General features: G+C 40.0%; 1 protein-coding gene across 1 annotated transcript; it reads left to right on the top strand.

Moving 5' to 3' along the window:
* Positions 1 to 455: 455 nt before the first annotated feature.
* On the top strand, positions 456 to 20,932 carry LOC145547745 (B-cell receptor CD22-like). Its single transcript, XM_081597649.1, has 13 exons — positions 456 to 598; positions 1,165 to 1,236; positions 7,698 to 8,033; positions 8,154 to 8,465; positions 12,762 to 13,025; positions 13,205 to 13,468; positions 13,628 to 13,891; positions 14,066 to 14,329; positions 14,455 to 14,718; positions 18,920 to 19,228; positions 19,334 to 19,412; positions 19,620 to 19,701; positions 19,783 to 20,932. The coding sequence occupies exons 2-13, from the start codon at positions 1,191 to 1,193 to the stop codon at positions 19,930 to 19,932; spliced, it is 2,634 nt and encodes an 877-aa protein (XP_081453775.1). The 5' UTR covers positions 456 to 598; positions 1,165 to 1,190; the 3' UTR covers positions 19,933 to 20,932.
* The last annotated feature ends 669 nt before the right edge of the window (positions 20,933 to 21,601 follow it).

Below are 21,601 nucleotides of genomic sequence, written 5' to 3'. Positions count from 1 at the left end.
GGGGGGAAGCAGGATGGGACACTCGATTGGGGACCTTCCTTGACAGGCCAGTTTTCACTGAATTTACCTCAGTTCTGGACAAGGTAAGACTTAGGAAACTCAATTTACCTGTTAGATGGAGAGCTGGTAGCGCATCTCATCTTCTCAGAAGGAGAAATAGAGAGAGAAAGGAGGGAGGAGGGTATGCAGCTACAACATTGTGTATACAATATCAGCAGTAGATCCACATGAAGGATGAAACATTTGCACACTAAGTTAATGAGTAACTGATGCTAGACGTGTAGGTGAGATTACAGAGTCAAATCTGGACTGTTAACGTTTCTCTGGGGAAGTTGTCATTGTCATATTGTGAACGTTTGATTTGGTACCTCTTTTTCAGTTCCTGGAGCTTCTGAATAGGTGAGCACTTTTAAGGAAGATGACTTTTCCACTGACTGATTAAACATAAACACTCATTGTCTATTTGATACTCCACACTGGAAGCAAAGAGTTTTCAACCAGGTTGATATGATCTTCATTGATAATTAAATTTACTGGAATAAAATTTGTTTGTAAAACAAACAAGGGAAACAAAGATTTCTGACCTTGCCGTTACAAGGTGAGACATTTGAATTCCTAAATATTGATTTTTTCAACTTGTCAGTTTTTGTACTTTTAGACAAACATACCTGGAAAGGAAGATAAAAATCTTATTTATTGTTGTTGTTATTTAACAGTATAGTTAAAAAGTTCCTGTTATTCTGTCTCTTTATCTGTGTTTTTTTTTCATTATATGGAAGAAAAAATGTAAGAGAATATATTTTTTCAAATGTTTTTTTTTTATTATACAGTAATAATTTTATAAAACATTAAATTCAATATTAGTGTTGGCTCTTACTTGCCACTTAGTTGATACACTACAAATCTTCTTCTCAAAAATAAAATCTTCTATGATGCTTCACGTTTTAAAAGAGGCAGTGAAATGTTATTTTTCATCATTTAATAATTTACAATGTTGATTTATTTAATGACTGAATGACACTTCTTGCCAAATTCTGTTCTCAAAATACTAGAATACACAACATAAATCTAAGTTCATATCGATCTTCAATTCATTTATTTCTATATGTCGACTGTCTGACTTATATAAATAAGATGATCGCAGATGGTTTCTGTTTTTTGCAGAGTAATTTGACATCAGCTCAACAAACATGACTGGACCTCTGATGATTCTTCTCATTGGCTCTTTACTACAAGGTGAGTTTCTAATTGGTTGCATTTAAACTTTACTGAAATTTTTATATATTGTTTTATTTAAATTATTCCAGATTAGTGTTTGTAAAAGTATCCAAATTAAATGATTAAATAAATAATGGAATTTTCATAAAAGATACTAAGCACATCCTAATTTAAATTATGCATCAGATTGTAAATAATGGTTTGCTCTCATTCTATTGAGCATTTCTATTAGCAGCATAGAAACAGTATTTAGAAAAAAACAAACTTTAAAATTTAAACACCTGAATATTTAATCAGTTTTGTCATGTTCGATTTAATATTCTTAGCCCACATGCAGAAACACTCACTGGGAGAGACTGGTGTAAAGATCAAAGGGTTTATTGTTAAACAAACGGGGTTCGACTGACAATCTGAGTGGGTCTTCTTCACGGGAGGGAGGTCCAGGAGCTACCGCTCACTGAAGGAGAGAGAGAGGTGAGTTCGAGGCGAGATGAGGGGAATTTACTCAATAGAACGGGAACGGAAACTCTTACTTGTGGAGGTTGGGATTAGACCCGAGCAGGGGGGGAAAAATCCAGGCGGTGAGTTGTTCGTGGATGAAGCTGGGCAGAGAGGCGGCGTTTCGGCGGGCGGACAGGAGTTCCTAGTCGACTGGAGGAGCAGGAGTGCTGACTACCAGGGAGCCTCGAGAGGATTCCTCCGAAGGAAGGGGGAGAAGACTCGGGATCTTCCGGAGGTTTAGTCAAGCGTCCTGGAAGGAAGAATCACACAGGTGAGGATCAGAAATAACAATCTGCTCGAGATCAACAAGAGGGCTCAATGAGGTCTCTAGGTGGCTCAGTGTACCGGTTCGGGCAAAACACTCTGGCGAAGATGTGCAGGTAGCCAGTTGCTCATATACTCCACCAGAAGATGACAATACCCAACAGGTGCGTCTGGTTAGGACCTGTTGGCACGCCCTCCAGGACCCTGCTGTCTTCCAGCGCCCTCTGGAGGATGATCTGGAAAAGAAACCAGCAGACCCACCAGCCTGGTACCCAACAGTACCCCCCCCTCAATGACCGCCACCCGGCGGTCCAGAAGATGTAGAAGGCAGGGAGGAGCGGAAGTCCTCAATGAGGGAAGGATCCAAAATAAAAGAACCAGGCACCCACATGCGGTCCTCAGGGCCATACCCCTCCCAGTCCACCAGGTACTGCCAACCCCGCCCACGCCGGCGGGAATCCACAATCCGGCGGACCGTGTAGGCGGGGTGGCCCCCAATAACACGAGGAGGGGGAGGATCAGCGGGGGGGCACAAGGAACTGGAGTGGACCGGTTTGACTTGGGAAACATGAAAGGTGGGGTGGACACGGAAAAGGGGCGGGAGACGCAGACGGACGGCAGAAGGACCGACCAGCTTCTCAATCTCATAAGGACCAATGTAACGGGGAGACAGTTTTCTAGGAACCGACTTTAGTGAGATGTCTTTAGTCGATAGCCACACCTTTTGGCCTGGAACAAAAGAGGGGGCAGGTCGCCTCTTGCGGTCGGCCCAGCGACGGTTCTGTTCAGCCGTCCGGTCGAGGGCGGAAACCGTTCTGTCCCAGAAGGACTTACAACGGCGGATATGGTGTCGCACGGAGGAGACGGCAATCTCCCTCTCATCAGCTGGGAACAGTGGAGGCTGGTAGCCCAACGACGCTTCAAATGGGGATAGACCTGTAGCAGAAGAGAGGTGAGAGTTGTGCGCGTATTCAACCCAAGGTAAGCAGGGGCCCCAATTAGTCGGGCTGGATGACGTGAGACACCTAAGAGTGGCCTCCAACTCTTGATTCATACGTTCAACCTGGCCGTTAGACTGAGGATGATAACCTGAGGTTAGGGAACTCTTGGCCCCAAGGGCCGAGCAAAAATGCCTCCAGACCTGTGAGGAAAACTGTGGTCCTCGATCCGAGAGGATCTCCTGAGGAATCCCGTGTAGTCTGAAAACGTGTTTCACGAGTAACTGTGCTGTCTGAAAGGCTGAAGGAAGTCTTCTCAGAGGAATCAGGTGGCAGGCTTTAGAAAAACGGTCGATTATGGTCAGTATAGCAGTCATACCTTTAGAGGCTGGCAAGCCTGTCACAAAGTCGATGGCAATATGGGACCAGGGGCGTGTGGGTGTGGGTAATGGTTGCAGGAGACCTGATGGGGGCTGATGGGAGGCTTTATTTCTCGCGCAGGTTGGGCAGGCTAGCACGTACTCTCTGACATCTTTCTGAATGGACGGCCACCAGAAACGTCGGTTGATCAGGGCTATGGTCCTGCTGATACCTGGATGGCCAGAAAACTTAGAGGTGTGTATCCAGGTGATCACGCGTGCTCGAATAGAGGAGGGAATGTATATCCTGTTGTCTGGGCCAGTGCCTGGGTCAGGCTCCGTTTGCTGAGCTTGCTTCACTAAATCCTCGATCTCCCAGGTAACCATGGCCACCGAGCAGGTAGACGGCAGGATGGGGGCTGGCCGTTTCTCTGAATCGGCTGGCGAGTATAACCTGGAGAGTGCGTCGGGCTTAATATTTCTGGAACCTGGACGATAGGAAATACACAGGTTAAAGCGAGAGAAGAACAGCGACCATCGGGACTGACGGGGATTAAGTCTCTTAGCAGACTTGAGGTAGGATAAATTCTTATGATCAGTCCAGACCAAGATGGGATGTTCAGCGCCCTCCAACCAGTGTCTCCATTCTTCCAATGCCAGTTTAATGGCTAGTAACTCCCTATCCCCAACATCATAATTTTTTTCAGCAGGTGAAAGTCTACGGGAGAAAAAAGCACAAGGATGGGTCTTGTGATCGGTCATTGTGAACTGTGATAAAACCGCTCCCACCCCCAACTCAGAGGCATCAACCTCCAGGATGAACTGCTTGGTGGGATCTGGTTGTATGAGGATGGGGGCGGTAGCGAACAAGGTCTTTAACTGCGTGAAGGCTGCCTCTGCTTCTGGGGACCAGCTAAACAGAGTCTTAGTGGAGGTCAGGGCAGTTAACGGGTGAGCGGTTTGGCTGTAGTTTCGAATAAACCGCCGGTAGAAATTGGCAAAGCCGAGAAACCTCTGTAAATCCTTACGGTTCTCAGGGGTGGGCCATTCCAGGACTGCTCTGATCTTCTCGTTAGATGGCCTCACCTGTCCGCCCTCGAGGACATAGCCCAGAAAGGTGACTGATTGTTGGTGGAACTCGCACTTCTCCGCTTTAACAAACAGTTTGTTCTCCAAAAGGCGTTGGAGGACCTGGCGGACATGATTCTTGTGCTCCGGCAGGTTCTTGGAGTAGATCAGAATGTCATCTAAGTAGACAAACACAAAGACATTTAGGTAATCTCTCAGGACGTCATTTACAAGAGCCTGAAAAAAGGCTGGGGCGTTACTCAAGCCAAAAGGCATCACCAAATACTCAAAATGGCCTAAGGGGGTTTTGAACGCTGTCTTCCATTCATCACCCTTTCTAATTCGGAGCAAATGATAGGCATTCCTTAGGTCCAACTTGGTGAAGAAGGTGGCCCCATGGAGGGGTTCAAAAACAGAGGAGAGTAAAGGTAAGGGATACTTATTTTTAATGGTTATCTGGTTTAATCCCCTGTAGTCTATACAGGGTCTCAGAGAACCATCTTTTTTACTGACAAAGAAAAAACCAGCGCCCAGAGGCGAAGAAGAAGGTCGGATTATGCCCGCTGCTATGGATTCCTTTATGTACTTCTCCATAGTTTCCCGCTCAGGTCTAGAGATACTATAAAGTCGACTATTGGGCAACGGAGCCCCAGGTAGGAGATCAATAGCGCAGTCGTATGGTCTGTGAGGAGGTAGGGACGCGGCTTTGGATTTACTGAAGACCTGCGCCAGATCGTGATAATCAGCAGGAACTCCGGAAATATCAGGAGGATCCGCCTCATCGCCGTTAGCAGGGGAAGGACCTGGAGGAACGGCTGAGCGGAGACAAGTTGAATGGCACAGAACTGACCAGGAATCGATGTGTCTGTCGGACCAGTTTATATTTGGATTATGTTGTTGTAACCATTCGAACCCTAAAACTAAAGGTGAGCTCGCCGCAGGAAAAACGTAAAAAGAAATGGATTCTGAATGATTGCCAGAAACTGTTAACTGGAGGGGTCTTGTCTGGTGGGTTATCTGAGGCAGAACCTTCCCGTCGAGGGCGGAAACACGAAGAGGAGTGCGTAGGGGAACAGTTTCAATTGCCATTTGCTGAACAAGATTAATATCCAGTAAATTCCGTTCACAGCCGGAATCTAACAGCGCCGACAGTGTAATATTGTGGTCTTGAAACTGAATGGTAGCGGGCAACAATAAACGAGGCGAGTCCGATTTACTTTGATGGTCCGCCAGTTCCCTCGTAGTTACTGGCGGACCCTGGCTTTTAACAGTACGGGGCAGTCGGCCACAAAGTGCCCTGCTTCTCCGCAATATAGACAGAGCTTGGCCCGCATTCTCCGCTGTCTCTCCTCAGGAGTCAATCTAGCTTGGCCAATCTGCATGGGTTCTGGATCAGAAGGACCTTGCTCTCTCTCTGCTGGCACAGAGTAGCGGGGAACGGGGAGTGATCGGGGTACTGCACTTCGACTGCTTCTTTCTTTAGCCCGAGCACGAATACGGTTGTCAATTCTTATGGACAGTTTAATTAAATCCTCGAGGGAACCGGGCTCGTCTAAAGTAGCCAGTTCATCCTTCAGGGAATCATTTAGAGCATCCAAATATGCACTCTTTAGCGCTGGGGTGTTCCAACCCGAGGCAGCGGCTTGGATGCGGAAATCAATTGAAAAATCAACTGCAGATCTCTGCCCTTGTTTCATCTTTAATAGAGCTCGAGAACTCTGAGATTTATCGGTCTCTTGATTGAAAGCCTGTTTGAACTCTGTTAAGAATTCTGCAAACGAGCAGCCGTACTCAGGGGAGGAAGAAAATTTGGCTTCAGCCCAGTCTAGAGCGCGGTCTGATAGATGTGCAATAACATAAGATATTTTGGCAGAATCTAAGGCGAATCTATGAGGTGAGTGATTGAATTGAATATTACATTGCATCAAAAATCCTCTGCACTTTCGAGGGTCTCCGTCAAACCTGGATGGATTTGGCAGCTGACAGTCGGAAGACGTGGACTGGACTTGGGCCCCGGAGGCTGGATCTGGAGACTGCGAGGGTCCCGGTGCGGATTCTGGAGTGGAGGTCTGGGGAAAGTGACTGCGGAGAAAACTGGTTAGCTCAGCCAAGCGGTTATTTGTCTCTGTCTGCCGATTACCCAGCTCCTGAAGTGCAGCCTCATGGTTCTGAATTAGCGTTTGTTGGTCATGTAGAGCTCTCCGGATTGTTTCTGCTGGGACATCCGTTTGGCCAGAGTGTTCTGTCATGTTCGATTTAATATTCTTAGCCCACATGCAGAAACACTCACTGGGAGAGACTGGTGTAAAGATCAAAGGGTTTATTGTTAAACAAACAAACGGGGTTCGACTGACAATCTGAGTGGGTCTTCTTCACGGGAGGGAGGTCCAGGAGCTACCGCTCACTGAAGGAGAGAGAGAGGTGAGTTCGAGGCGAGATGAGGGGAATTTACTCAATAGAACGGGAACGGAAACTCTTACTTGTGGAGGTTGGGATTAGACCCGAGCAGGGGGGGAAAAATCCAGGCGGTGAGTTGTTCGTGGATGAAGCTGGGCAGAGAGGCGGCGTTTCGGCGGGCGGACAGGAGTTCCTAGTCGACTGGAGGAGCAGGAGTGCTGACTACCAGGGAGCCTCGAGAGGATTCCTCCGAAGGAAGGGGGAGAAGACTCGGGATCTTCCGGAGGTTTAGTCAAGCGTCCTGGAAGGAAGAATCACACAGGTGAGGATCAGAAATAACAATCTGCTCGAGATCAACAAGAGGGCTCAATGAGGTCTCTAGGTGGCTCAGTGTACCGGTTCGGGCAAAACACTCTGGCGAAGATGTGCAGGTAGCCAGTTGCTCATATACTCCACCAGAAGATGACAATACCCAACAGGTGCGTCTGGTTAGGACCTGTTGGCACGCCCTCCAGGACCCTGCTGTCTTCCAGCGCCCTCTGGAGGATGATCTGGAAAAGAAACCAGCAGACCCATCAGCCTGGTACCCAACAAGTTTCATTCGTTCAGTGTGTTGTTTATTCCAACTTCATTGGTTGTTTGAACTCAAATTATCATACATTTTAGGGGAACTAAAGGGAACAGAACAGTATCAAATTACTGAGAAACATGACCCATCTTTACAAAGTGTTTAAATGAACAGTGTAAACTTTTATGAAACAAGTTGCAAAACAAAAATCTGAGAAAAACCAAAAACTATTTCACACAAGAACCTCTTGATTGTTACAGTCTCTTGAATGAAAGATGAACTGCAAAGTCTCAATGTTAAACTTATTGCTGTTTTGAAGTCATGATAAAAGTTAAATAAAAAATTGCAACATTTATTCATTTCAATATTTGTTTTATTTTTCAGGCTCCAACTGTAACATATTTCAGGTTAATTTGCCGCAGACTGTACAAGTTATGGCAGGATCATGTGTGACGGTGCCCTGCTCCTTTGACATAGAGGATAAATATCAAAGCAACTTACATAACCAATGTCAAGCTATATGGCGTTCCCCAGCCTCACTCAATACTGCACAACTAACTGACAGAAATCCACAAACAGGAGACTTAACAAAGAAAAACTGCACCACAACCTTCAATATTATGCAGACTGGCGACACCAAGGATTATTACTTCAGAATTGACTGTAACAATTCTCTAAAATACACTTATACCGCTCCATCTGTAACAATTCAGGTCACAGGTAGGTTTAACATATACTTGCAGAATTGTAATGGATAAATTATGTTGAGGCAGCTACCTTTGAATTTATTGTATTTTACTGACACACTGATAATGAACAGCATCTGAACTTTCCAACCAGATAATTTTCCCTCACCAACTCTGACTCCGTCCTCACTGAAGAAAAAGGAGGGAGAGTCAGTGAGTCTGACCTGCTCTGCTCCGGCTCCATGTCTGCCTCATCCTCCAACTCTGATTTGGACCCCAAAACTGGGGAACATTCAGGAAACACTGCAGGAGAATCAGGACAAAACCAAATTCAAGACCTCTGTTATGAACTTCACTGCTTCTAATCTCCACCATAAACAGAACATTTCCTGCACTGCTGTGTACAAGAAACAAGATGGAAGCTCTAATGCATCTCTGACCACAAGCCTAACTCCAGATGTTCTCTGTAAGTTTCTCTTCTTTTCTTTTAAAATGGCAACTCAGGGTATTTGTTTACATCTAGCTTTTAGATTTAGATATATCAAACACAACATTTAAAGAAGTTTATTTAGTTTCTAAAAACTTAAGTCGGAATCTAATGCTAATTACACTGCATGATTAATAGTTAAATTAAATGTGGAGAAAACTAAAGCCAGGATGTTTATCACACTAACATGCTGTTGTTTGACCTTCATCAGAGTAAAAAGAAACAACTAAAACTTATAACTTAAGCTGCAAGAGTGTACTACAGAAAAAAGTTAAATCAACAAATGACAGTAATTTTAAGGACTAACCAGTCAGCTTTCTACTGGGGAGAATTTACCTTGTTGGATGACCTGAGTAGGCACTGGGTTAAAAATATAAAAAATGTATCAAAATTATCAGTGAATCTCTTTGCAGAATCAAAATGATCTTACTTCAAGAAGTTTACTGCAAATGCAGTGAAACATGAACTGCATATATCAGACAAGGGAACCACAAAAAATGAAGTTCAAAAAGATATATTTTTTCAAACTAATATTTTATAAGTAATAGCAATAACATAAAAAAGAATCACTATTAAAGTTATGCCTGGACAATTCAGAACTTCTAAGATTTATAGTTCTTCATTCATACCTGAGGAAATAAACGAGGAGATAAACTTATTTAGCTAAAACTTACAGTTACCTGTACAAATTATTTATCACGCTTCATGTTTCAGATAAACACACTGATTTTAATATTTGATAACTGATTAACCGATTTAATAAAGCATTAAGTTTTTAAAAAATTATTTTATTTAGCCCAACGTTAATGATAATGCTCTAATACTGCGATTCAGAATTGTTTGCATTCAAATAAGAACGTAATTCATGATAATAAAAAAGGCATGCACAATGTAAAATACAATAGAACAATGTAGAGGAAGTGTAAAAAAAAAATCAGTTTTTATAAAAAGTAGAATGTCAAAAATTATTCATACCAATCTCATGAACAGTGCAACAATCTAATTGTTTCTAGTGGTGTTTTTAGTTTATCTATATTAATTAGCACCATGTATTTTAGGTAGAAAAGCATACATGGCACCACCAAACTTCAGCTGCATTCACAGATTTTATATTCAATTTAAGTCGACAACTTAGATTACACCTTAGTAAAATTTTATTACCAATCAGGAGAAGTATTAAAAAAAAAAGAATAAACAGATCAGTTATGTAAAAATAAGTACATTTGAAGCTAACTAAGGAGATTTGTTGTAGCTGATGTTCAAATGCTCTGCTTAAGTTAGAATTGGTTAGACATCAAAAATATAAATTCATTGAACTTAATTCAATGAATCATTAAATCATTGAATGATTCATTCAACTAATGAATCATTTATTGATTCAATGATAGTGCCTTTGGATATCCGTTCAGTTCATTTTTAGTTAATCATTAACCACACCTGAATATTGACCAATTTGTACAAACATAAAATACCTTAAATAGAACATTTCTGGATGCTGTCAAGATCTCAAAAGGCTTTACATCAATTCCTGTACTAAAGAAATTTATCAGGTGTAAAACAAACAAATTGACATCCACTAATCTAGAAAACAAAGTTTTTTTTCCAAAGTTTTGAAAATCCTATGACACTCAAAGCTCTTACAGTCCTGCTCACCATTATTGGCACCCCCTTCATGATTTGCATAGCTGAGTGAATATTTTCAGAAATAAATGGAAATGTTCAAAACTTATATCAGCAGGATCTTTCAATTTGAGGTCCAAAGTAATTTGACAAAGACAATTACTATGTCAACATAAATATTTTAATTCCAAAGGACAAAACAGAAAACCAGCATGTGCACTAATATTGACACCCCTCTTTAATATTTGGTTGCGCAGCTTTTGACAACAAAGGCTGCGCCAAACGTTTCTTATATTCATCTATAAGCTTCTTGCACTTCTCGGGTGGCATTTTCTCCCAAACTTCTTTTGCAATATGCTCAAGCTCTTGTACCTTTGCAGGGTTCCTTTCTCCAATGGTAGATTTCAGCTCTACCAAAAGATTTTCAGTTGGATTGAGATCAGGACTCATTGCTGGCCATTTTAAAACAGTCCATTTTTCCCTTTCAACCAGACCTGTGTGCTTTTGGAGGTGTGCTTTGGGTCGTTGTCTTGCTGGAGGACTCAAGATCTTCACTGCAAACCAAGTTTCCTTACACCGGGCAAGACATTTCGCTCTAGAATTGCTTGATAATCTTCCGATTTCATGATGCCTGTGATACGGTCAAGGCCTCCAGTACCAGATGCCACAAAGCAGCCCCACAGCATTATGGATCCTCCACCATGCTTGACTGTTGGTATGGTGTTCTTTTCTTTAAAGGCTTCATTGCGCCGTCTGTAAACATATTGTTTATGTTATGTCTGTAAACATATTGTTTACAGACATATTGTAAACATATTGTTTACAGACGGCGAAAAGCTCCACTTTTGTTTCATCTGTCCATAAAACGTCCCAGAAGGATTGAGGTTTGTCCACGTTCTCTTTTGCGAAGATCAAATGTTCTTTTTTATGTCTTTTCTTAAGCAATGGGGTGTTCCTTGACCTCCGCCCATAAAGCCCCACTTTGTTTAGTGTGCGGCGTGTGGTACTTGTTGAAACAATCACACCAGACTGCTCCAGGTTGGTCTTCAGGTCTTTAGATGTTAGACGTAGTGTTTTTTACACCATTCGCACCAACTGTCGAAGACTTCTGTCATCACTTTTTCTCTTTCCCCGACGTCCAGGGAGATTCTTGACCATTCCATACCTGGAAAACTTCTTAATAACATTACGCACCATTGAGACAGGGATACCAAGGTCTTTGGAGATGGCTTTATACCCTTTGGAGGTCTTGTGCTTGCTAATAATAGTATTTTTGATGTCCTCAGACAGCTCCTTTGTCTTTACCATTGTCACATGTGGGGATGAACTAACAGGTGGCTTTTAAAGCGCCAACATGATTATTCATTGGTTAATTCATGTCACATGTGTGGAGGCAGTCCATCACAAGTGATCTTTATGTGTGATTTGCAACAGGTGAGTCAAATTGGGTTTTCATATTGATTTGCAGCAAAGAGTGCCAATACCATGGGCATGGTAAAAATTATGATTCTCTTTGTTTTCCTCATAATGTTTATCTTTTTAAATGTTTTTTATCATTTGCTGTTTTGCGTCAAGCACAAGCTATCAGCAGTAAAATGTTGTTTCACTTCATGAATTTCCTTCAGTAAATATTCCATTATATGTACTGAAACTTCATGGGTGCCAATAATGGTGAGCAGGACTGTATGCCAAAATAGAGAAAATGTGGTACAATTGTGAGCCTTACCAGGAGCGGCTAGTCGACCAAAATTAATACAAAACAGCATCAATAACTCAACCATGAATTAACACAAGTATCTATTGCTGAGCTACTCCACTGCTGACTTTAAAGTAAATAAAGACCTGTCTTAACCCCCCAAAATGTTGGTGTCACAAATACCATTGACAACATATGTTTTGTTATATAGTGAGAAACTAAGACAACATTTTACATATAACCTGCAGTTAAACATGGTAGAGTAGCTAGAACCCATCTCTCTAGAAGTCATTCAATGAGAGGCAGGGCAAACTGAAAAGTACATCAGTCCATCGTAGTGTCACTCATTAGACATAGAGAAATAAACCCAAATGCTCACTTAATCCAATTGATCTAGTTAACATCCCATGCCTGTCAACTAGCCTAACATACATGTCTTTGCATTGTGGATTTTTTTTTCTTCCTTCCACTGGGATTAGTTTCACAATATACCAGCTTATTTGTTTTACCAAGTACCTACTTTAACTTCCTATACATTATGGAGTTCAAATTATTACAGAAGTTTCAGTCAGTCCCTTTGGTACAGTTCTAGAGAAGACTGATGTAACAATGACTTGCAGCAATATTGAAAAACCCAACATTGCAGAATAATACCTGGTACAGAGATGCTGGAGGACAAGATTTTAAACATTAAAGTTTGTGCAGCACAAAGACTTTTTATTCTGCAAAAAAAGCTGAAAGTGATATTGGACATTAGACTTCCAACCTCAGACACATAGATGTTCTGTGTATATATAAAACTTAATTAGATCAATAATTCATATTATATATGCATTGAACAAGAAGTTTACAGAAGTCTTAGGAAAATGGGGAAAAAACTGCTGTGTCTTTGAGTTGTCACAGCTTTGTAAAGATAGTTTATTAGTGTCCATATTAACAATGTATCATTTCTTTTCTAGATTCCCCTAAGAATGTCACAGTTTCAGTCAGTCCATCTGGTTTGGTTCTAGAGAACAGCAATGTGACTCTGACATGTAACAGTGATGCCAACCCAGCAGAGCAGAATTACACCTGGTACAGAGCTGATGGAGGAAAGGAAACTGACATTGGAACTGGAAAGATTTTAAACATCAAAGTAACAACAGACAGGAAGATGTTTTTCTGCAAAGCTGTAAATGAGATTGGAAAAACACCTTCAAACATCTCTTACATAGATGTTCTGTGTATGTATAAGGCTTAATAAGATCGTACACTTCTATTATGTTTACAATAAACAATAACTTTCCATCATTATTAACAAAAGTAGGGAAAAATATCATCAATGTTCTTCATTTGTCACAACTTTCTAAAGACATTTGATTAGTGTTCATATTAACAATGTATAATTTGCCTTTTTTTAAAGATTTCCCTAAGAATCTCACAGTTTCAGTCAGTCCATCTGGTTCGGTTCTAGAGAACAGCAATGTGACTCTGACATGCAACAGTGATGCCAACCCAGCAGAGCAGAATTACACCTGGTACAGAGCTCTCGAAGGACAGGAAACTGACATTGGAACTGGAAAGATTTTAAACATTATAGTGTCGACAAACCGAAAAAGTTTTTTCTGCAAGGCTGAAAATGATGTTGGAGAACAACATTCAAACATCACTTACATAGATGTTCTGTGTATGTATGAGATCCAATGAGATCAAAACCATCTATAAAGTTTACAACAAACATCAGTTTTCATCAGTTTTGTAAAATTGGAAAATATCCTCTCATTGTCCTTCAACTGTTTAAATTTGATTTGTGCTCATGTTAACATTGTAATATTTATCTTTTTAGATTCCCCTAAGAATGTAACAGTTTCAGTCAGACCCTCTGGTTCAGTTCTAGAGAACAGCAATGTGACTCTGACATGTAACAGTGATGCCAACCCAGCAGAGCAGAATTACACCTGGTACAGAGCTGATGGAGGACAGGAAACTGTCATTGGAGCTGGAAAGATTTTAAACATCAAAGTAACAACAGACAGGAAGATGTTTTTCTGCAAAGCTGTAAATGAGATTGGAAAAACACCTTCAAACATCTCTTACATAGATGTTCTGTGTATGTATAAGGCTTAATAAGATCGTACACTTCTATTATGTTTACAATAAACAAGAACTTTCCATCAGTATTAACAAAAGTGGGGAAAAAATCATCAATGTTCTTCATTTGTCAGAACTTTCTAAAGACATTTGATTAGTGTTCATATTAACAATGTATCATTACTTTTTTTAGATTCCCCTAAGAATGTCACAGTTTCAGTCAGTCCATCTGGTTCGGTTCTAGAGAACAGCAATGTGACTCTGACATGCAACAGTGATGCCAACCCAGCAGAGCAGAATTACACCTGGTACAGAGCTGATGGAGGACAGGAAACTGACATTGGAACTGGAAAGATTTTAAACATTATAGTGTCGACAAACCGAAAAAGTTTTTTCTGCAAGGCTGAAAATGATGTTGGAGAACAACATTCAAACATCACTTACATAGATGTTCTGTGTATGTATGAGATCCAATGAGATCAAAACCATCTATAAAGTTTACAACAAACATCAGTTTTATAACTTTGCATAGATATTTGATTTGTGGTTATAGTAACAATGTATCATATCTTTTATTTCTAGATTCCCCTAAGAACGTCACAGTTTCAGTCAGTCCATCTGGTTCGGTTCTAGAGAACAGCAATGTGACTCTGACATGCAACAGTGATGCCAACCCAGCAGAGCAGAATTACACCTGGCTTGAAGTCAAAGCAGACCAGGAAATTGTCATTGGAACTGAAAATACTTTAAACATTACAGTATCTACAGACAGAGATATTTTTTTCTGCAAGGCTCAAAATGATGTGGGAGAAGAACGTTCCAACCTCAGTCACATTGATGTTCTGTGTATGTATGAAGTTAAAGAACATGTTTCTGTTTCATATTTTGTTCTCACTGCTTTCAACTGATCATTTTCTTTTCAGTGTAAAGAAGTTAAATCCTGTGAGCTTTTTTCTTTGTTGCTCCACCTCTTGATGAATCTCACTATTGGCAAGAGGTGATGGTTCAGGCTAAGATCCATTTTCATGATTTTGATGAAAAGGCAGGCCACCATCAGAGGGGAATCTCACAAACAATAAGAAAACCTGTGGTTTAGGAGCTTGGGATCAGCAGTGTGCAGCAGATGGTCCACCATCTGGAGCTGAGATGGTTTCCCCTGAAGAGACTAGAGAAAGTGACCAACACCTGGGCCCACCTTAGGTCAATTGATCATCACCTGGTATTGAATGTGGGGGAGATAATTTGACAGACCTCAATTAGGAGCATCTGAAAGAGGAACCTATTTAGTAAACGAACCCATGAAACTGCTTCAACTAACCCACAGTCAACTGGTCAAAGCAGGCAGCGTTGTGAGGGTCATGTTCTTTGATTTCTCCAGTGTGAGCCACCATTTGCATCTGATTTTATTCCTACTCTCCAGCCTTTTCTTTTTGATGCTCTACTGGTTGATGGTCCATGACCCGAAGGTTCCAATGCATCCTCTATTCTTCACCAAAACTAAATAAAAATGGGCCCAGGGAAACAAAACACACCTAATTATGTATCGGATCCCTCGCATTTTTGTCCAAATCCCGGAAATGCCTATTTGCATTGGATTAATAGTAGTAGGTCATTTGAGGCGGAGGTTTTACCTTGCAAATTATTGACGTGGCCGATTCACACGAGATCAGCAGCTCAGACAATTACTGCAATTTTTACGTATAGCAGAAACTAACAGCTGCCAAAATTTGCATACTTTTGTGCTGGGATCAAATTTCAGAATTTACAAGATTATATGACATTTAGGATGTCATATAATCCACGTCCCCTTTATCACGAACAAGCTCAAAGTACCAAGTCGATTTTTTCAATATCCTTTGGGTAATTCTGTTTTCTTTTTTAAATTTGCCTTGTCATTAGAGTGAGTGGTTTCTATCTCTTCTGTAACCTGTATTTTGAGCAGCATGCTCTGTGTAAACCCAGTAGAAAAGGACAAAATTTTCTCTCAAATCTTGCACAATCTTGCAGATTGCTAATTCTGTTACAGAAAAATTGTTCAGTCAGAAGAAACACTCCAAATTTTTCCAGCATAAAACTTAAAACCAATGCTGACAGTCGAGTAACTTTCATAATATTAGCACAAGGCAAAGCACTTCCAATACACTATTTCCTGTGTGTTAACTTGACCTTAGGATGACAACACAGACTCAGCAGATGGAAAGTAACATTAGTGCAGTGAGCCTTAGGTAGAAATAGGAAGTCTCTAGTTGACTGTATGTTATGTGATTGTGTCTGGTGCATTCAGAACATTATTGTTCCTCACTGAATCAACTAGACGTAGCTAGAGCAGTCAAACTGCACCAGGTAAAGAGAAGTGTTAATTCAAAATTACATTACTCAAGCAGAACTAAAAATTATGACGCACTAAAATTACTCCAAGAAGTTCCTCTTTTGAAAAGGTTATTCAAATAGATGGAGTGGAGTAAATGTAACAATTTAATGCATATTCTCAGCATTGACTTACGCTTCAGTTGATTTATGTGTGCATGATCTAGATCTTAATTTCTAAAAATCGTTGCACAGCAATTTCAGTTAACATGTATTCCCAGGTGATTTTTACACACAGACATACACAGGTATAATCCAGAGGGTGAAGGCCATACCAACACAGGTATTAAAACATTCAGAGATATTTTTTTCTGCAAGGCTCAAATTGATTTGGGAGAAGAACATTCCAACCTCAGTCACATTGATGTTCTGTGTACGTATGAAGTTAGAGAACATGTTTCTGTTTGATAAGTTGTTCTCATTCCCTTCATACACAGTGAAGAGGTTTGAGTATCCCTAAAATCCTGACAGTTTGTGTTCTTTGGAGCTTCACTTCCTGAATGATGACTCTTCTTAGCTACTTTGGCAAGAAGTAGTGGTTCAGACTGTCTGCTAGATCAGGATCAGAATGGATTCATGATTTTGAGGAGAAGGCAGAGGAATCTCACCAAGACAAAGGAAATCTGATGCTTAGCAGCTTGTGTTTAGCAGTGTGTGGCTGGTGGTCCACTTCCTGGATCTGAGATAGGGTCCTCAAAGAGGCTAGTGGAAGTACCTAGTGATGGGTCAGATGACACCAAACCTCCATACATGCGCCGAGCAAACAAGATGAAACCCTGTGTCGATGTGCGTATCACTTTAAAGAAAACCGCGTGACCGCTATAGATCCCTTGTTGTTTGGATGTGACAGCGGCAAATTGTGTTGATGAGGGAGAAACTGTGTGGACACATTTGTGGGTTTTGTTAGATGGAAATTCTTTGTGTTCTTTGCTTTGCTTTGGCTTTTGGCTCGTATTTGAATACCGACATGGATCAACCAAGGAAGAGAACGTTTTCTCCCGCGTGAGATCATTTTGATCTTATAACGGAAAATAATTATTTTGTTTTTATTTCCACTTTTGATCATTTTTCTTTCGAATTATTCAAATTCCTTTCCATGGGAGATTTGAGGTAGTTTACATGGATTAATTTTTATTTATATTATAGGTGAAAAATGTAGGATTTGCTCCAAAGTTTTGTCTTGCTGTAATCAGAGCACTTCCACAATGCTGAGGCATCAACGTGCCCAGCATGAGGGGGATGAACCGTCTTTATTGAATTTGCCTGCAATGACTTTCTAAATCCAGAAGATGTCACTGTGAGAGTCAAAGCTGCACAGTCTCAGCACAGTGTCGACAGTTTGGGAAATGTGTCACACACCTAGTGAAGCCTCATCTGCCCATCAGTAGAAATACCCTTCACCTGGGCCCACTCACTTATTAGAATAGAAGGTCAACGGATCCCCATCTGGTAATGACTGACTGGAGAAGTGACTTGACAGAATCAAACTCAAATTAATGATGATGGGTGAACTGAAAACATCTGATGGAGGAGCCTGTTTGGTAAACCTTTAATTTCAAGCTGTTCCAGGAGAGACAGGGGCTATAAATATGCCAGGTTTAAGATTTATACTGCAAAAGCAGCTTCCAGGAGATACTTGCTGAAGGTTATTGGTTTCTGTCTCAGAGGAAAGCGTCAGGCTTGTTGAGGGAAACCAACTGTTAGCATCTTGGGTTGTTTCATTTTCATGGTGATTGTTGACACAGAGTGAAGAATTTGGTGGGGATGGAGCACTTTGAGTATCTTTTTAATCCAGATTCCACGTCTTCAGTGGGAGAGGCTCAATCATGGCACATGTTGGATTCAAATTGAGCAAATATGACTTTTATCCTGAGAGTCAGCTTCTCTAACACTGTGGACACTGAAAAGAAGATGGGCAGATCCTTTCGAGTTAGTCAGCAAGAGGGAGAAGTTTACCAGCAGGATGGAGCAGCAGATTGACTTTTGGCCTCATTTAAAGAAACATAAACCTTGCTTTGCTCTGTTGCGGTGAAGAAAGAGCTGTGCTAGTGAAGCTCTCGTTGAACTGATCTGAGTTTAAACCATCAACTATGATCAGGAGATATGGATGATGACAGGGAGTTTGAGATCCCAAATATTAGAGTCTGAAATGATCAATTGTGTAAGGATTAGTTCTGTCAATCATTCTTCTCTACTAAATGGAAATAGGAGGTGAAAAAGGTTAATATTGCCCAGTGTTTTCTCTGTAAACTTACAAGTTACTCGTGTTATTTTTAGTTCCAAATGAGTTTCATATAAAAGTCCTCCTTTGAAGATGTTTGTGTTGATTTTTAATCAGTTTTCCTGCTTCCTTTTTGTTGCTTAATGATGAAAAACCAGTCCTACAGTATCATGTCTCTTTTCTCACATGATGTGTTACTGGTCACACAACCTCTAAAACTTCCACATTTCCACCATTGGCACACAACTGTCTTCCTTCATGCAGTTCTTTATTTTATTTCCTCATGCTGAAAATGTTAAATTTATTTAAATAAAACTATTCACAACAAAATAATTCATGATCCATCTAAACAGGATTTTAAATTACATGTTAACTTTCATTTAGTGTATTTTAATATTACTTTAAAAACACATTTATTTAGGATTTGTATACTGATTATTTTCTTGGCTTTCATTTCAGTTCCTCCACAGATCCTGTTCTCATCAAACTGCATCAAAACTGTAAATCAGCTCAACTGCGTCTGTGAAACGGTGGGAAACCCGACCCCAATGACTCATTGGGTCTTGAACGGACAACCTGTTAGTTCCTCTAGCCAGCTGGTGATTACAAATGAGCTTCTAGATGGCTCACATTTGAGGAGCATCATCACTGTGAATGAACCACAGAACATAGATCTGTCCACCCTGCTGTGCTTCAGCTCCAACTCCTTGGGATTAGCCAGTAAACTGTTTTTTGCCAGCTGCCTTGAGAGCTCAAGAAAAAACCAAGGTCTGTTTTATGTTGTTGTTTTGTTTTGTTGTTTCCCTGGAAAATTGTGAACCAAAATAATGCTGCAGCAAAAATAATTCTCACAATCTTCAATCTGTATTCCAGGTTTAATCCCAGCGTTTGTCTTAATCACCAGGGTCACTGGTTTTGTATTCCTTGTATTTGCCGTGCTGTATTTGGTCTGGTAAGTGAAGAGAAAAATAATTGTGTTTTGCTTAGTTTTGTCATTTTGTAGCTTCTGTAGCAATCCCCCCTTGCTTATACAGAAGATGAGAAAGTAAGATGTTATTTTATCTCTGCAACCATAAGTGTTATGCTTTTTCTGAGGCTTTATTAAGTTGATCAGTGAAAGAAAAACAAAATAGTTTTAAATGTTCAGCATATTTTCCAGGTTTCATAAGACTCACCATAAAGCTAGAGGTATTGGAGGTGATGTCAACACAGATGCATATCAAATGAAAGAGAAAAATGAGGTTTGTTGACTACAGCTTTTCTGGGTTTTTTTCATTATTATCATTTCTAAAAGGTGAATGAAGTTGTTCTTTCATTTTTAGGCACCAGACTCAATCAAAGACGTCCTTTATGCAAACTCGGCTGCATTTAATCAAGCAGAAAACCACCAACCTGGAACTGACATGAAATGCACCAGCTCCTCTTATGGAAATGTAAAAGAAACCAGGGAGAGTTCAGGAAAGAAAAATTAACATCTGGTTCATGACAGTGTGAATTAGTCAAGAAATAACAAAAACAAACTATGAAGAGAATATGTTTCAGAGGGGCGATTTGCATTTTGTGAGCTATTTGCTGGAAATGGGAAGTTTGTATGCAGAAGTTAAAACTAGAAATGAACATGCTCAGGTTAAATTCAAAAACAAGTGTACAAACACTGAAAATTGCATTAATTATCACTCTAGTGAGCCCTGTTCTGAAAATAAAATGAAACAAAATAAAGGTCTAATTTAAGGTCAAGGACACAGTTAAAAAAATCTCCTATTTTCTTTTATTTAAAGTCAGTATTTTACGACAACTGACAAATTTACTTTACATGAGGTGACAAGAACAAGGTAGACATTTCTTACCTGATGTAATTTAGTGAGTGCTCTGAACTGCACATTCATAGGCATTTTTTAAAGTTTTTGCTTTTTACATTTCTTTATGTCTAAACTGAGCTTTGATTCTCTGCAAAATAGCAAATTAATGCCTAATACTAAGGATTAATAATAATATAAGTTTCAGTCAGCTATTTCAGGATGGAAAAGGACATTTATTGAAATTTAAACACTGTGCAACAGTTAAATAGCCAAACTTTATCTAGTTACACCCAAATACATTATCTAATTGCCTACAAGGACATACCTGAAAAGTTAGTACCTTTATACAATATCAGTACAGGGTCTACATTTGATTTGTGATTATTTAAAAATGTTTATTTGACCAGTTGTTTGCTATCCACATTTTATAAATTCATATTTTAGCAGCTTTTTTATTTTATAAATATTGTTATATAATGCAGTGCAATTTAATACGATGCCTTTGTTAAGAGTCTTGTCAAGAGTGTTTATTTTACTGTTTACTTTTCAGCCCAACTATTGTTTCTGTCATTCATTTTGAATAGATTTTTGTATGAGGGGCATACATTGACTTATAAATGTAACTCGTTAACTTGAGTGTACAGAGAAAGTTTAAATAAAAAGCTTGACTGTTTCTGTTGTTCCTGAATATCTGTTATTTATCCAAACCACCAAGGTACTTTCTTCTAAAACATTATATCTTTGTCTCTTCATGTTACCAACCAAAACCATCAAGGCAAAGGATGACCAGACTGCACAACTAGTGAAACAAACTAGGTGCTTTTAGAAAATCATGTGTAAATACATGATTTACACAAAAGTAAATCATGTATTTCAGATTGTAATACAAAAGACTTGTAATAAGTCTTTTTGTCCTGAATGCAAGTTGGCAACAGAACTAAAGCAAAAGACTCGTCCAGCCAGCTGACAATAATTTACACTAACCAATGATCGACCCAAAAAAGCAAGATGGCAGTCTCAAGAGAAAAATAAAGTACATAGAATATACACACAAAAATTGCCCTGACAATTTACTATTGTGATGTGAGGTTCATGACTGATGAGCCACCACTCCTCTAGAGTCAGATAGAAATCCAAAACAGAAACATATTTCAGTTTTGTCCTTAAATTATTAAAGCTTTTTATTGCGCTTTAATCAATACATAAAAATCAACAATACGAGAGCAAAAAAAATAAGAGTATTTGAAATAATGGCATATTTGCACCTGTCTTTCTCCATGAAGATCTCTGTCAATCTGTTGTAAAAAATAAACAAAAAACATCCTTGTTTCCTTTTTCTTTT

This window comes from Poecilia reticulata, chromosome 16, assembly GCF_904066995.2.
Source record: "Poecilia reticulata chromosome 16, P_reticulata-male-v2, whole genome shotgun sequence".
Classification (NCBI taxonomy): Eukaryota; Metazoa; Chordata; class Actinopteri; order Cyprinodontiformes; family Poeciliidae; genus Poecilia; species Poecilia reticulata.
This window is presented reverse-complemented; position numbering and strand designations above follow the sequence as displayed.

Excerpts from the sequence above, each read along its gene's own strand:
- LOC145547745 (XM_081597649.1), top strand. The coding sequence starts at position 1,191 with ATGACTGGACCTCTGATGATTCTTCTCATTGGCTCTTTACTACAAG. Across the intron at positions 14,719-18,919 it reads CAGTCACATTGATGTTCTGT|TTCCTCCACAGATCCTGTTC; the intron begins GTATGTATGAAG and ends CTTTCATTTCAG. Across the intron at positions 19,702-19,782 it reads AAATGAAAGAGAAAAATGAG|GCACCAGACTCAATCAAAGA; the intron begins GTTTGTTGACTA and ends TTTCATTTTTAG.